This window comes from Entelurus aequoreus, linkage group LG10, assembly GCF_033978785.1.
Source record: "Entelurus aequoreus isolate RoL-2023_Sb linkage group LG10, RoL_Eaeq_v1.1, whole genome shotgun sequence".
In the NCBI taxonomy this organism is placed as follows: Eukaryota; Metazoa; Chordata; class Actinopteri; order Syngnathiformes; family Syngnathidae; genus Entelurus; species Entelurus aequoreus.
The window spans coordinates 77,979,187-77,992,986 of record NC_084740.1 but is presented as its reverse complement, the minus strand read 5'-3'; the positions used below and the strand labels follow the sequence as shown (position 1 = coordinate 77,992,986).

At 33.1% G+C, this 13,800-nt stretch overlaps 1 protein-coding gene across 8 annotated transcripts in view; it reads right to left on the bottom strand.

Annotated features, from left to right (window-relative positions):
• Positions 1 to 3,683: 3,683 nt before the first annotated feature.
• The window catches only part of tbc1d4 (TBC1 domain family, member 4), an 83,459-nt gene continuing 73,342 nt past the window's right edge, over positions 3,684 to 13,800 (bottom strand). For 4 of the 8 annotated variants that reach the window (XM_062061803.1, XM_062061806.1, XM_062061807.1 and 1 more), the window contains exons 20-23: positions 12,222 to 12,381; positions 11,982 to 12,151; positions 6,097 to 6,276; positions 3,684 to 4,535 (exon numbers count right to left, since the gene is read on the bottom strand). In XM_062061803.1, the coding sequence (XP_061917787.1) occupies positions 4,305 to 4,535; positions 6,097 to 6,276; positions 11,982 to 12,151; positions 12,222 to 12,381 (741 nt within the window). In that variant the 3' untranslated portion in view covers positions 3,684 to 4,304. The remainder of the gene's footprint in view (positions 4,536 to 6,096; positions 6,277 to 11,981; positions 12,152 to 12,221; positions 12,382 to 13,800) is intronic. The other 4 variants (XM_062061810.1, XM_062061811.1, XM_062061805.1 and 1 more) reach the window with 3 other exon arrangements.

Here is a 13,800-nt window from a genome sequence, read left to right as displayed (position 1 = left end):
GGTTCTTTTTATTATCGTATCGTTCTTTTTTTGTTTGTTTGTTTTTTTTTGGGTTTTTTTTATTAAATCAACATAAAAACCACAAGATACACTTACAATTAATGCATCAACCCAAAAAACATCCCACCCCCATTTACACAAAAGGGTTGTTTCTTTCTGTTATTAATATTCTGCTTCCTACATTATATATCAATATATATCAATACAGTCTGCAAGGGATACAGTCCGTAAGCACACATGATTGTGCGTGCTGCTGCTCCACTAATAGTACTAACCTTCAACACTTCATTTTACTCATTTTCATTCATTACTAGTTTCTATGTAACTGTTTTTATATTGTTGTACTTCCTTTTTTTTTCAAGAAAATGTTTTTAATTTATTTATCTTATTTTATGAATTAAAAAAAAAAAAGGACCTTATCTTCACCATACCTGGTTGTCCAAATTAGGCATAATAATGTGTTAATTCCACGACTGTATATATCGGTTGATATCGGTATCGGTTGATATCGGTAATTAAAGAGTTGGACAATATCGGAATATCGGATATCGGCAAAAAGCCATTATCGGACATCCCTAATTATTATTATTATTACTACATATGTCCGATAATATCGGTCTGCCGATATTATCGGCCGATAAATGCGTTAAAATGTAATATCGGAAATTATCGGTATCGTTTTTTTTATTATCAGTATCGTTTTTTTTGTTGTTGTTTTTATTTTTATAAATCCACATAAAAAACACAAGATACACTTACAATTAGTGCACCAACCCACCCCATTTACACTCATTCACACAAAAGTGTTGTTTCTTTCTGTTATTAATATTCTGCTTCCTACATTATATATCAATATATATCAATACAGTCTGCAAGGGATACAGTCCGTAAGCACACATGATTGTGCGTGCTGCTGCTCCACTAATAGTACTAACCTTTAACACTTCATTTGACTCATTTTCATTCATTACTAGTTTCTATGTAACTGTTTTTATATTGTTGTACTTTCTTTTTTATTCAAGAAAATGTTTTTAATTTATTTATCTTATTTTACTAATTGTTTTAAAAAGTACCTTATCTTCACCATACCTGGTTGTCCAAATTAGGCATAATAATGTGTTAATTCCACGACTGCATATATCGGTTGATATCGGTATCGGTAATTAAAGAGTTGGACAATATCGGAATATCGGATATGGGCAAAAAGCCATTATCGGACATCCCTAGTTTTTACATTTGAGAATGTTTCAAAGATGTATTTGGTGGTTAACTTCTTTAACACTTGTACGATGCATAAGAATAAGGGTGTCCAATCGATATCGACACCAAAAAAACATGTGATATCAGCTCCGATACAAGCAGCCCTGCAGCGGATTTAGTCGTGCAAAGAAAGCTGCATAGCACGCAAAATCAGTCTTTTCTTGTATCTTACCATAGTCATTGCTGAACTAATAGCTGGCAGCTACGCAGCAGCTGAGCACAAAATAGCACGCAGGCTAGTGTCCTTAATTGAACACTGATACAGTCTTAAACACGTGTCAATATACAAACAAATAATTAAAAGTTGTATATCACTGACACATGCAGAGTCTCCAAGGCAGTAATAGAAAGTATCCAGTAACAAACGTGTCCGCATCGCTCAACTTACTGCATCATGTGCTTGACTTCATGAATTGAAAAACTAATAATCAAGTCAAATGTATTGACATCATAAGTCTGTGAAAGGTTAGTCTTTTTCATCCCAAACATTTATTTTCTGAGTACTTTCACTTGATCGAGGCTTTTCTTACAGTCCACACGACTCAATCCAGTCTTCATTCAAAACAATTACTGCAGTTAATTAATTCGCACAAAAATGGTCTTTTTAAAAGTGGTTATGAAAGATCCTCTTGGATGGCCTAAAAAATTATAAAAACAAGTATTTTTTTTTTTTTAAAGGCATTTTTTTCTCTCTTTTTAATCAATTTTTTCCCTGACTAAATACATTTTTTTTCAATCTTCAATTAATTAATGAAAATGATGAATTGATTTAGAATCTGAATGATTAAGACTCGCAATTTGAGTGTGAATTGAATTTTTGGAGCCCCCCCCTAAAATGTGGTACTGTTGGAAAGCAGATTTAGGCCCAGCTTGCTCTACTTATCTTTTGTTATGTTGTTGTTTTGATACATTTATTCCATTTCAAAAGAGTTAACTTCTTTTTGCGCTTGCACTGCAAAAAGTGAAATCTAAGTAAGATGAAATATGTCAAATAAGGGTGATATTTGCTTATTTTCTGTCTGATAAGATCATTCTTCTCACTAAGCAGATTTGATGTTAGAGTGTTTCACTTGTTTTAAGGGTTTTGCTCCTAAATGATGTCAGTAAGATATTACAGCTTGTTGCTGAGATTTGATGAGCTATATTGAGTAAAACATGCTTGAAACTAGAATATCAACTGTTGTGTCATCAACACTCACAAGTAGAAAACTGCTTTTTTAAAGTCATCATTTCTTATTTCAAGCATGAAAAAAATAAATCATGACTTCGACACAATTGTGTCTCATAATTAAAACAGATGACAACCAAAAGGACTTTGCTGTTTTATTTCCAATGAAACAATAGAAAACACGTACTCATATAGTAGTACACTTGTTATTAGTGAGAATATACTTATTTGAAGCTATTTTGGGGTTCATTGAGGTTAGCTCATTTGACTTGTTTTGGAAAGTCTTGACAAGCCAAATGTTCTTGTTCTATTGGCAGATAATTTTGCTTAGTTGAAATAAAATACCCCTCATTTTTGTATTTTTCTTTTCTTGTTTTTGAACACTGACTTTTTGCAGTGTTTGACACTTTGATTGATAAAAAAAGAAATAAAAAAAGATGCAATTCCCCTTCATGTGACTGTTCTGTACGAAAGGCACCCATGACACAGGAAAGATACAAAATGGCTCCAGCAATTGAGCAGCTAGCAAGGTAGCACCGGGGCCGTGATGGAGGCGGGACAACACCGGGGCCGTGATGGAGGCGGGACAACACCGGGGCCGTGATGGAGGCGGGACAACACCAGGGCCGTGATAGAGGCGGGACAACACCAGGGCCGTGATAGAGGCGGGACAACACCAGGGCCGTGATGGAGGAGGGACAACACCAGGGCCGTGATGGAGGCGGGACAACACCAGGGCCGTGATGGAGGCGGGACAACACCAAGGCCGTGATAGAGGTGAGACAACACCAGGGCCGTGATGGAGGCGGGACAACACCAGGGCCGTGATGGAGGCGGGACAACACCAGGGCCGTGATGGAGGCGGGACAACACCAGGGCCGTGATGGAGGCGGGACAACACCAGGGCCGTGATGGAGGCGGGACAACACCGGGGCCGTGATGGAGGCGGGACAACACCAGGGCCGTGATGGAGGCGGGACAACACCAGGGCCGTGATGAAGGCGGGACAACACCAAGGCCATGATAGAGGCGGGACAACACCAGGGCCGTGATGGAGAGGGACAACACCAGGGCCGTGATAGAGGCGGGAGAACACCAGGGCCGTGATGGAGGCGGGACAACACCAGGGCCGTGATGGAGGCGGGACAACACCGGGGCCGTGATGAAGGCGGGACAACACCAGGGCCGTGATGGAGGAGGGACAACACCAGGGCCGTGATGGAGGCGGGACAACACCAGGGCCGTGATGGAGGCGGGACAACACCAGGGCCGTGATGGAGGCAGGACAACACCAGGGCCGTGATGGAGGCGGGACAACACCAGGGCCGTGATGGAGGCGGGACAACACCAGGGCCGTGATGGAGGCGGGACAACACCAGGGCCGTGATGGAGGCAGGACAACACCAGGGCCGTGATGGAGGCGGGACAACACCGGGGCCGTGATAGAGGCGGGACAACACCAGGGCCGTGATGGAGGCGGGACAACACCTGTGCGGAAAAGGACTGCACCAAGTTGCTGGGGTCTGTGTAAGAAGGCAAAAGCGGTGAAATGTTGCATTTTCTGTGTTTTTAAAGTTGAGATTGTTAGAACAATATCGACTATAGTCCTTTTTAAGGCAGTCATTTTTGCCCATTCTGTATTAAAAGCACCAACAACGGGCAAAAGGTACAAAATGGACCCTACGTTTAGTTTTGACAGGAAAACAATCCCGGTATAATGAATAAAAGGTTTTACGGCGGGCCCAGTTTGACCCTGGAACTGATTATTTCCACAATTTCTGATTTTGGCCTTAGAGGTTCCACTGTACTTGTAAGTGCAATAATGAGCCCTGCGAGTGTAGTGAGGATTCCTACTGTCCGCCCGGCTTTGAACTCATCACGGCTTCTTGGCGCCGGCTTTGGCTTTCCCGTTGGGTCCGGCTCTGATGTGGGTCATCTCCACATGTGTCAGGGTGTCGGGGGGGAGGCAGGAGCGCATGCGCTCGATGCTCCTCTGCTGGGACGCCCTCTCCTGCTCCAGCGAGCGCATCACGTGCTTCATTTTGCTCTCGCGAGACAGGAAGTTGTCCACGTTGGTCTCCAGGGTTTGGATCTTCTGCCGGGCCGCCTGCGAATTGAAATGTCATGTGACTTCCGGCGACAAGAGTCCCGCAGACCATTTCTTTACCACAGACGAGGGATAGAGTGTCCTTCTCTTTTTAGGACACTGCCATCTGCAGGATGTCTCGTATATGACACCTTGCCAGTCACATGACGCAGCATTCATTTGGAATACCATGTGACCTCATTTTATTACTGATCTATTTTATTTGTTTATTTATTTACATTTTTTAAACTATTCTTATGCATTTTTAACTGTGTTTTATATATAGAATGTTCTTTACCTCTTTGTTGGGGGCAGTAGTTATAAAAATGTCCCATATAGATGAAGAAATAAACAAATATTACCATATTTTTCGGACTATAAGTGGCAGTTTTTTTCATAATTTGGCCGGGGGTGCGACTTATACTCAGGAGCGACTTATGTGTGAAATGATTAACACATTATAATATTATTGATGTCATTCACGTAAGAGACTAGACGTATAAGATTTCATGGGATTTAGCGATTAGATTGTTTGGTAAACGTATAGCATGTTCTATATGTTATAGTTATTTGAATGACTCTTACCATAATATGTTACGTTAACATACCAGTTGGTTATTTATGCCTCATATAACGTACACTTATTCAGCCTGTTGTTCACTATTCTTCAGACATTTTAAATTGCCTTTCAAATGTCTATTCTTGCTGTTGGCTTTTCTCAAATAAATGTCCCCAAAAAATGCGACTTATACTCCAGTGCGACTTATATATGTTTTTTTCCTTCTTTATTATGCATTTTCGGCCGGTGCGACTTATACTCCGGAGCGACTTATACTGCGAAAATTACTGATCTATTTTATTTGTTTATTTATTTACATTTTTTAAACTATTTTTATGCATTTTAACTGTGTTTTATATATAGAATGTTCTTTACCTCTTTGTTTGGGGCAGTAGTTTTAAAAATGTCCCATATAGATGAAGAAATAAACATATATTAGAATAATTAGGAGCACACTGCAAAAAGTGAAATCTAAGTAAGATGAAATATGTCAAATAAGGCTGATATGTGCTTATATTCTGTCTGATAAGATCATTATTCTCAATAAGCAGATTTTATGTTAGAGTGTTTTACTTGTTTTGCTCCTAAATGATGTCAGTAAGATATTACAGCTTGTTGCTGAGATTTGATGAGCTATATTGAGTAAAACATGCTTGAAACTAGAATATCAACTGTTGTGTCATCAACACTCACAAGTAGAAAAGTACTTTTTTAAAGTCATCATTTCTTACATCAAGAATGAAAAAAAAAAGTCAAGATAATGGCACTAGCATTTACTTCATTTAAGAATATTTTTCAACATATTGAACAAAAAGGTGTCTTTTTTTTCCACCAAGAAAAGTGCACTTGTTATTAGTGAGAATATACTTATTTGAAGCTATTTTGGGGTTCATTGAGGTTAGCTCATTTGACTTGTTTTGGAAAGTCTTGACAAGCCAAATGTTCTTGTTCTATTGGCAGATAATTTTGCTTAAAAATGTTTTTTTCTTGTTTTTGATCACTGACATTTGGCAGTGCACACACCTGAAGTTTCTCCAGCAGATCCATGTTCTGCTTCTTCAGCTGCGTGTTGGTTTTCTCCAGCTTCTCCAGGCGGTCAGAGTCGTCGGCCTGCGGCACGCCACTTTCCAGCATCTCGTCCTGCAGCACGTGATACTCCACCTCGTACGTGTGGAGCTGCTTGGAGATGTCCATCTCCATCACCTGGCAACGCCGTCAGAGATATTACCCATACTTTTATTTTTTTAAGTTATGAACTTTTTTTTCCACTTGTATTATGATTAAGTCATTTAAATTAAACCTGAGTTTAAAAAAATATTTATACTTTGGTGAACTACTTTTTACACTTGTATGACAGAATGTTAATTTAAAACAGTTATTGGAGTTTAAACAAAGTCGTAATGATAGAAGAATAAGAACTTTTAGCTTAAAAAAATGATTTTCGTCAAGACAAAATGTTGTCCATCCATCCATTTTCTGCCGCTTGTCCATCTCGCATTTTTTTGTATTATCACGATGAACAAAAAGGGTTTGTTTTTTAAAGAATTTATAAAAATATGGAACTAAAACAATATACCTAAAACATATATATATATAAAGAATGTTTTAATTAGATTTTTTTGGAGAGTTCAGCGAGTATTTATTGATTATTGCGTGAAAAAAAGTTTACAAGATGTCACATTATTATGAAAATAATAATACTAAAAAAAGTGATGAACTTCTTTTTCTACTTGTATTATGATTAAGTCATTTAAGTTAACCCTGAGTTTAATACACTTCAACTTCTTTTCCCTCTTTTATGTCAGAATGTCAACATGTGACTTAAAACAGTTATTAATTAGAATTTAAAAAATTGTAATGATAGAAAAATAAGAACTTTTAAATTTAAAAAAACTATTTTCGTCAAGACAAAATGTCGTTTTTTTTTAGGTTTGTTTTTTAAATAATTCACAAAGTTATAAAACAAAAAATATGTACTTTTTAAAAAGTATTTATAACAAACAAAAACATTTATTTGTTTTTTTGGATAGAAGTCGTAATGTTAAGCGAATGAAAAATGTCTTAAACTTTTGTTTTAATAAAGTAAAATCAGCAAGTATTTTTGTACTATTACATTAAAAAAAAAGTCTAAAAGGCGTCACATTATTAAGACAATAATACATTAAAAACATGATGTATGTATTATGATTAAGTCATTTAAATTAAACCTGAGTTTTAAAAAAATATTTATACTTTGGTGAACTACTTTTTACACTTGTATGACAGAATGTTAATTTAAAACAGTTATTGGAGTTTAAACAAAGTCGTAATGATAGAAGAATAAGAACTTTTAGGTTTTAAAAAATGATTTTCGTCAAGACAAAATGTTGTCCATCCATCCATTTTCTGCCGCTTGTCCATCTCGTATTTTTTTGTATCATCACGATGAACAAAAAGGGTTTGTTTTTTAAAGAATTTATAAAAATATGGAACTAAAACAATATACTTAAAAATATATATATATAAAGAATGTTTTAATTAGATTTTTTTGGAGAGTTCAGCGAGTATTTATTGATTATTGCGTGAAAAAAAGTTTACAAGATGTCACATTATTATGAAAATAATAATACTAAAAAAAGTGATGAACTTCTTTTTCTACTTGTATTATGATTAAGTCATTTAAGTTAAGCCTGAGTTTAATACACTTCAACTTCTTTTCCCACTTTTATGTCAGAATGTCAACATGTGACTTAAAACAGTTATTAATTAGAATTAAAAAAAGTTGTAATGATAGAAAAATAAGAACTTTTAAATTTAAAAAAAATATTTTCGTCAAGACAAAATGTCGGGTTTTTTTTAGGTTTGTTTTTTAAATAATTCACAAAGTTATAAAACAAAAAATATATACTTTTTAAAAAGTATTTATAACAAACAAAAACATTTATTTGTTTTTTTGGATAGAAGTCGTAATGTTAAGCAAATGAAAAATGTCTTAAACTTTTGTTTTAATAAAGTAAAATCAGCAAGTATTTGTTGTACTATCACGTTAAAAAAAAAGTCTAAAAGGCGTCGCATTATTAAGACATTATTACATTAAAAACATGATGTATGTATTATGATTAAGTCATTTAAATTAAACCTGAGTTTAAAAAAAAAATGTATACTTTGGTGAATTACTTTTTACACTTGTATGACAGAATGTTAATTTAAAACAGTTATTGGAGTTTAAACAAAGTCGTAATGATAGAAGAATAAGAACTTTTAGGTTAAAAAAATGATTTTCGTCAAGACAAAATGTTGTCCATCCATCCATTTTCTGCCGCTTGTCCATCTCGCATTTTTTTGTATTATCACGATGAACAAAAAGGGTTTGTTTTTTAAAGAATTTATAAAAATATGGAACTAAAACAATATACTTAAAAAATATATATATAAAGAATGTTTTAATTAGATTTTTTTGGAGAGAAGTAATTTCAGCGAGTATTTATTGATTATTGCGTGAAAAAAAGTTTACAAGATGTCACATTATTATGAAAATAATAATACTAAAAAAAGTGATGAACTTCTTTTTCTACTTGTATTATGATTAAGTCATTTAAGTTAACCCTGAGTTTAATACACTTCAACTTCTTTTCCCTCTTTTATGTCAGAATGTCAACATGTGACTTAAAACAGTTATTAATTCGAATTTAAAAAGTTGTAATGATAGAAAAATAAGAATTTTTAATTAAAAAAAACAATTTTCGTCAAGACAAAATGTTGTTTTTTTTAGGTTTGTTTTTTAAATAATTCACAAAGTTATAAAACAAAAAATATATACTTTTTAAAAAGTATTTATTACAAACAAAAAAATGTATTGTTTTTTTGGTAATGTTAAGCGAATGAAAAATGTCTTAAACTTTTGTTTTAATAAAGTAAATTCAGCAAGTATTTTTTGTACTATTACATTTAAAAAAAAGTCTAAAAGGCGTCGCATTATTAATTAATAATATATTAAAAACATGATGTATGTATTATGATTAAGTCATTTAAATTAAACCTGAGTTTTAAAAAAATATTTATACTTTGGTGAACTACTTTTTACACTTGTATGACAGAATGTTAATTTAAAACAGTTATTGGAGTTTAAACAAAGTCGTAATGATAGAAGAATAAGAACTTTTAGGTTTAAAAAATGATTTTCGTCAAGACAAAATGTTGTCCATCCATCCATTTTCTGCCGCTTGTCCATCTCGCATTTTTTTGTATTATCACGTTGAACAAAAAGGGTTTGTTTTTTAAAGAATTTATAAAAATATGGAACTAAAACAATATACTTAAAAATAAATATATATATAAAGAATGTTTTAATTAGATTTTTTTGGAGAGAAGTAATTTCAGCGAGTATTTATTGATTATTGCGTGAAAAAAAGTTTACAAGATGTCACATTATTATGAAAATAATAATACTAAAAAAAGTGATGAACTTCTTTTTCTACTTGTATTATGATTAAGTCATTTAAGTTAACCCTGAGTTTAATACACTTCAACTTCTTTTCCCACTTTTATGTCAGAATGTCAACATGTGACTTAAAACAGTTATTAATTAGAATTTAAAAAAGTTGTAATGATAGAAAAATAAAGAATTTTTAATTAAAAAAAAACAATTTTCGTCAAGACAAAATGTTGTTGTTTTTAGGTTTGTTTTTTAAATAATTCACAAAGTTATAAAACAAAAAATATATACTTTTTAAAAAGTATTTATAACAAACAAAAAAATGTATTGTTTTTTTTGGGATATAAGTCGTAATGTTAAGCGAATGAAAAATGTCTTAAACTTTTGTTTTAATAAAGTAAATTCAGCAAGTATTTGTTGTACTATTACGTTAAAAAAAAAGTCTAAAAGGCGTCGCATTATTAAGACAATAATACATTAAAAACATGATGTATGTATTATGATTAAGTCATTTAAATTAAACCTGAGTGTAAAAAAAATATTTATACTTTGGTGAACTACTTTTTACACTTGTATGACAGAATGTTAATTTAAAACAGTTATTGGAGTTTAAACAAAGTCGTAATGATAGAAGAATAAGAACTTTTAGGTTTAAAAAAATGATTTTCGTCAAGACAAAATGTTGTCCATCCATCCATTTTCTGCCGCTTGTCCATCTCGCATTTTTTTGTATTATCACGATGAACAAAAAGGGTTTGTTTTTTAAAGAATTTATACAAATATGGAACTAAAACAATATACTTAAAAATATATACATAAAGAATGTTTTAATTAGATTTTTTTGGAGAGTTCAGCGAGTATTTATTGATTATTGCGTGAAAAAAAGTTTACAACATGTCACATTATTATGAAAATAATAATACTAAAAAAAGTGATGAACTTCTTTTTCTACTTGTATTATGATTAAGTCATTTAAGTTAACCCTGAGTTTAATACACTTCAACTTCTTTTCCCACTTTTATGTCAGAATGTCAACATGTGACTTAAAACAGTTATTAATTAGAATTAAAAAAGTTGTAATGATAGAAAAATAAGAACTTTTAAATTTAAAAAAAATATTTTCGTCAAGACAAAATTTTGTTTTTTTTAGGTTTGTTTTTTAAATAATTCACAAAGTTATAAAACAAAAAAAATATACTTTTTAAAAAGTATTTATTACAAACAAAAAAATGTATTGTTTTTTTGGATAGAAGTCGTAATGTTACGAAAATGAAAAATGTCTTAAACTTTTGCTTTAATAAAGTAAATTCAGCAAGTATTTTTTGTACTATTATGTAAAAAAAAAAAAAAAAGTCTAAAAGGCGTCGCATTATTAAGACAATATTACATTAAAAACATGATGTATGTATTATGATTAAGTCATTTAAATGAAACCGGAGTTTTAAAAAAATATTTATACTTTGGTGAACTACTTTTTACACTTGTATGACAGAATGTTAATTTAAAACAGTTATTGGAGTTTAAACAAAGTCGTAATGTTAGAAGAATAACAACTTTTAGGTTTAAAAAATGATTTTCGTCAAGACAAAATGTTGTCCATCCATCCATTTTCTGCCGCTTGTCCATCTCGCATTTTTTTGTATTATCACGATGAACAAAAAGGGTTTGTTTTTTAAAGAATTTATAAAAATATGGAACTAAAACAATATACTTAAAAAATATATATATAAAGAATGTTTTAATTAGATTTTTTGGAGAGTTCAGCGAGTATTTATTGATTATTGCGTGAAAAAAAGTTTACAAGATGTCACATTATTATGAAAATAATAATACTAAAAAAAGTGATGAACTTCTTTTTCTACTTGTATTATGATTAAGTCATTTAAGTTAACCCTGAGTTTAATACACTTCAACTTCTTTTCCCACTTTTATGTCAGAATGTCAACATGTGACTTAAAACAGTTATTAATTAGAATTAAAAAAGTTGTAATGATAGAAAAATAAGAATTTTTAATTAAAAAAAACAATTTTCGTCAAGACAAAATGTTGTTTTTTTTTAGGTTTGTTTTTTAAATAATTCACAAAGTTATAAAACAAAAAATATATACTTTTTAAAAAGTATTTATTACAAACAAAAAAATGTATTGTTTTTTTGGTAATGTTAAGCGAATGAAAAATGTCTTAAACTTTTGTTTTAATAAAGTAAATTCAGCAAGTATTTGTTGTACTATTACATTAAAAAAAAAGTCTAAAAGGCGTCGCATTATTAAGACAATATTACATTAAAAACATGATGTATGTATTATGATTAAGTCATTTAAATTAACCCTGAGTTTTAAAAATTGTTTATACAATTAAACTTTTGCTTAGCCTCTTTTTCCAAAAGAATGTTATCATGTGACATAAAGCAGCTAATAGTTGGAGTTAATGTTGGACACAGTTGAACCCTGGAACTGACAACTTCCTACGGGGAAGAGACATGTGATGTTCCCACCTTGGCGATGGTGTGCTCCATCTGCGCGTGCGTGAGCGTGGGCAGCGTGCTCTTCAGGTAGTCCACGATGCTCTCGAAGCTATCACACTCCACTATCGCCCCCTGGTGGCTGCTCAGGAGACAGAGGGCCACCTTGAAGATCACCTCAGGGCCGTGGATGAACAGGAAGTCTGCCAAAACCAAGCAGCGACTCGTCACATCCTCTTACCTTGGATGGTGTAACGGCGGAGCGACGCTTACCGAAGATGCGAGACACGAAGCCGAGGGGAAACTGCGAGGCGAAGAGCGTGAGGAACCAGGGCGCGGCGTACAGGCTGGGGCAGATCTCGTACTCCTCCAGGTGGTTGTACAAGTCCCGGTGGTAGTCGTGCAGCAGCCTGGAGAGCTGGTACATCTGGATCTACACACGCATGTAGCAACTAAACCTTTTGTGGATTAAAGCCAGAACAAAGCCAGCTTTTGTAGGCTTGCTGGGGCACGTTGTGGATTGCAAGAAGTCAGCACCAGCCGTGGGAAAAAAGCACAAAAACCTTTTTGCCGTCGGGTTTCTGCCGTCCTCACAAGCCCTAGCAGGAAGTCCGAGTGTTGGCGTTAAACATTAGCACACCTGCTGACACGGCCAAGTCAGCTGATGTTTCAACCAGCTGAAGGTGTGCTCTGCTTTTAAAGGCTGAGCAAATGTTTGGGAAGGCACACACCTTTCTTTTCTACACTTTTTATTTTTCTCTGCATAGACAGATGGCATATTAACTCATATCAAGGAAATATATGTTTCCTTACCATTATTGCTATGTTGTCTATTACCATTATTACTATGTTGTCTATTACCATTATTACTATGTTGTCTATTACCATTGTTGCTATGTTGTCTATTACCATTATTACTATGTTGTCTATTACCATTATTGCTATGTTGTCTATTACCATTATTACTATGTTGTCTATTACCATTATTACTATGTTGTCTATTACCATTGTTGCTATGTTGTCTATTACCATTATTACTATGTTGTCTATTACCATTATTACTATGTTGTCTATTACCATTGTTGCTATGTTGTCTATTACCATTATTACTATGTTGTCTATTACCATTATTACTATGTTGTCTATTACCATTGTTGCTATGTTGTCTATTACCATTATTACTATGTTGTCTATTACCATTATTGCTATGTTGTCTATTACCATTATTACTATGTTGTCTATTACCATTGTTGCTATGTTGTCTATTACCATTATTACTATGTTGTCGATTACCATTATTACTATGTTGTCTATTACCATTATTACTATGTTGTCTATTACCATTGTTGCTATGTTGTCTATTACCATTATTACTGTTGTCTATTACCATTTTTACTACGTTGTCTATTACCATTGTTGCTATGTTGTCTATTACCATTATTACTATGTTGTCTATTACCATTATTACTATGTTGTCTATTACCATTATTGCTATGTTGTCTATTACCATTATTACTATTTTGTCTATTACCATTGTTGCTATGTTGTCTATTACCATTATTACTATGTTGTCTATTACCATTATTGCTATGTTGTCTATTACCATTATTACTATGTTGTCTATTACCATTATTACTATGTTGTCTATTACCATTATTACTATGTTGTCTATTACCATTGTTGGTATATTCATTATTCCTACATTGTTGATACAAATGTATGTTACCTGTGGTAATGCCACTATGATACAACATGTGTATTGTAATCCTTGAACAAAGTAACAGTGAACTCATGTGAATAATCACTGAATGGAGATCTGGGGGTGGGATTAAATAAATGATCTTCTTCCCAC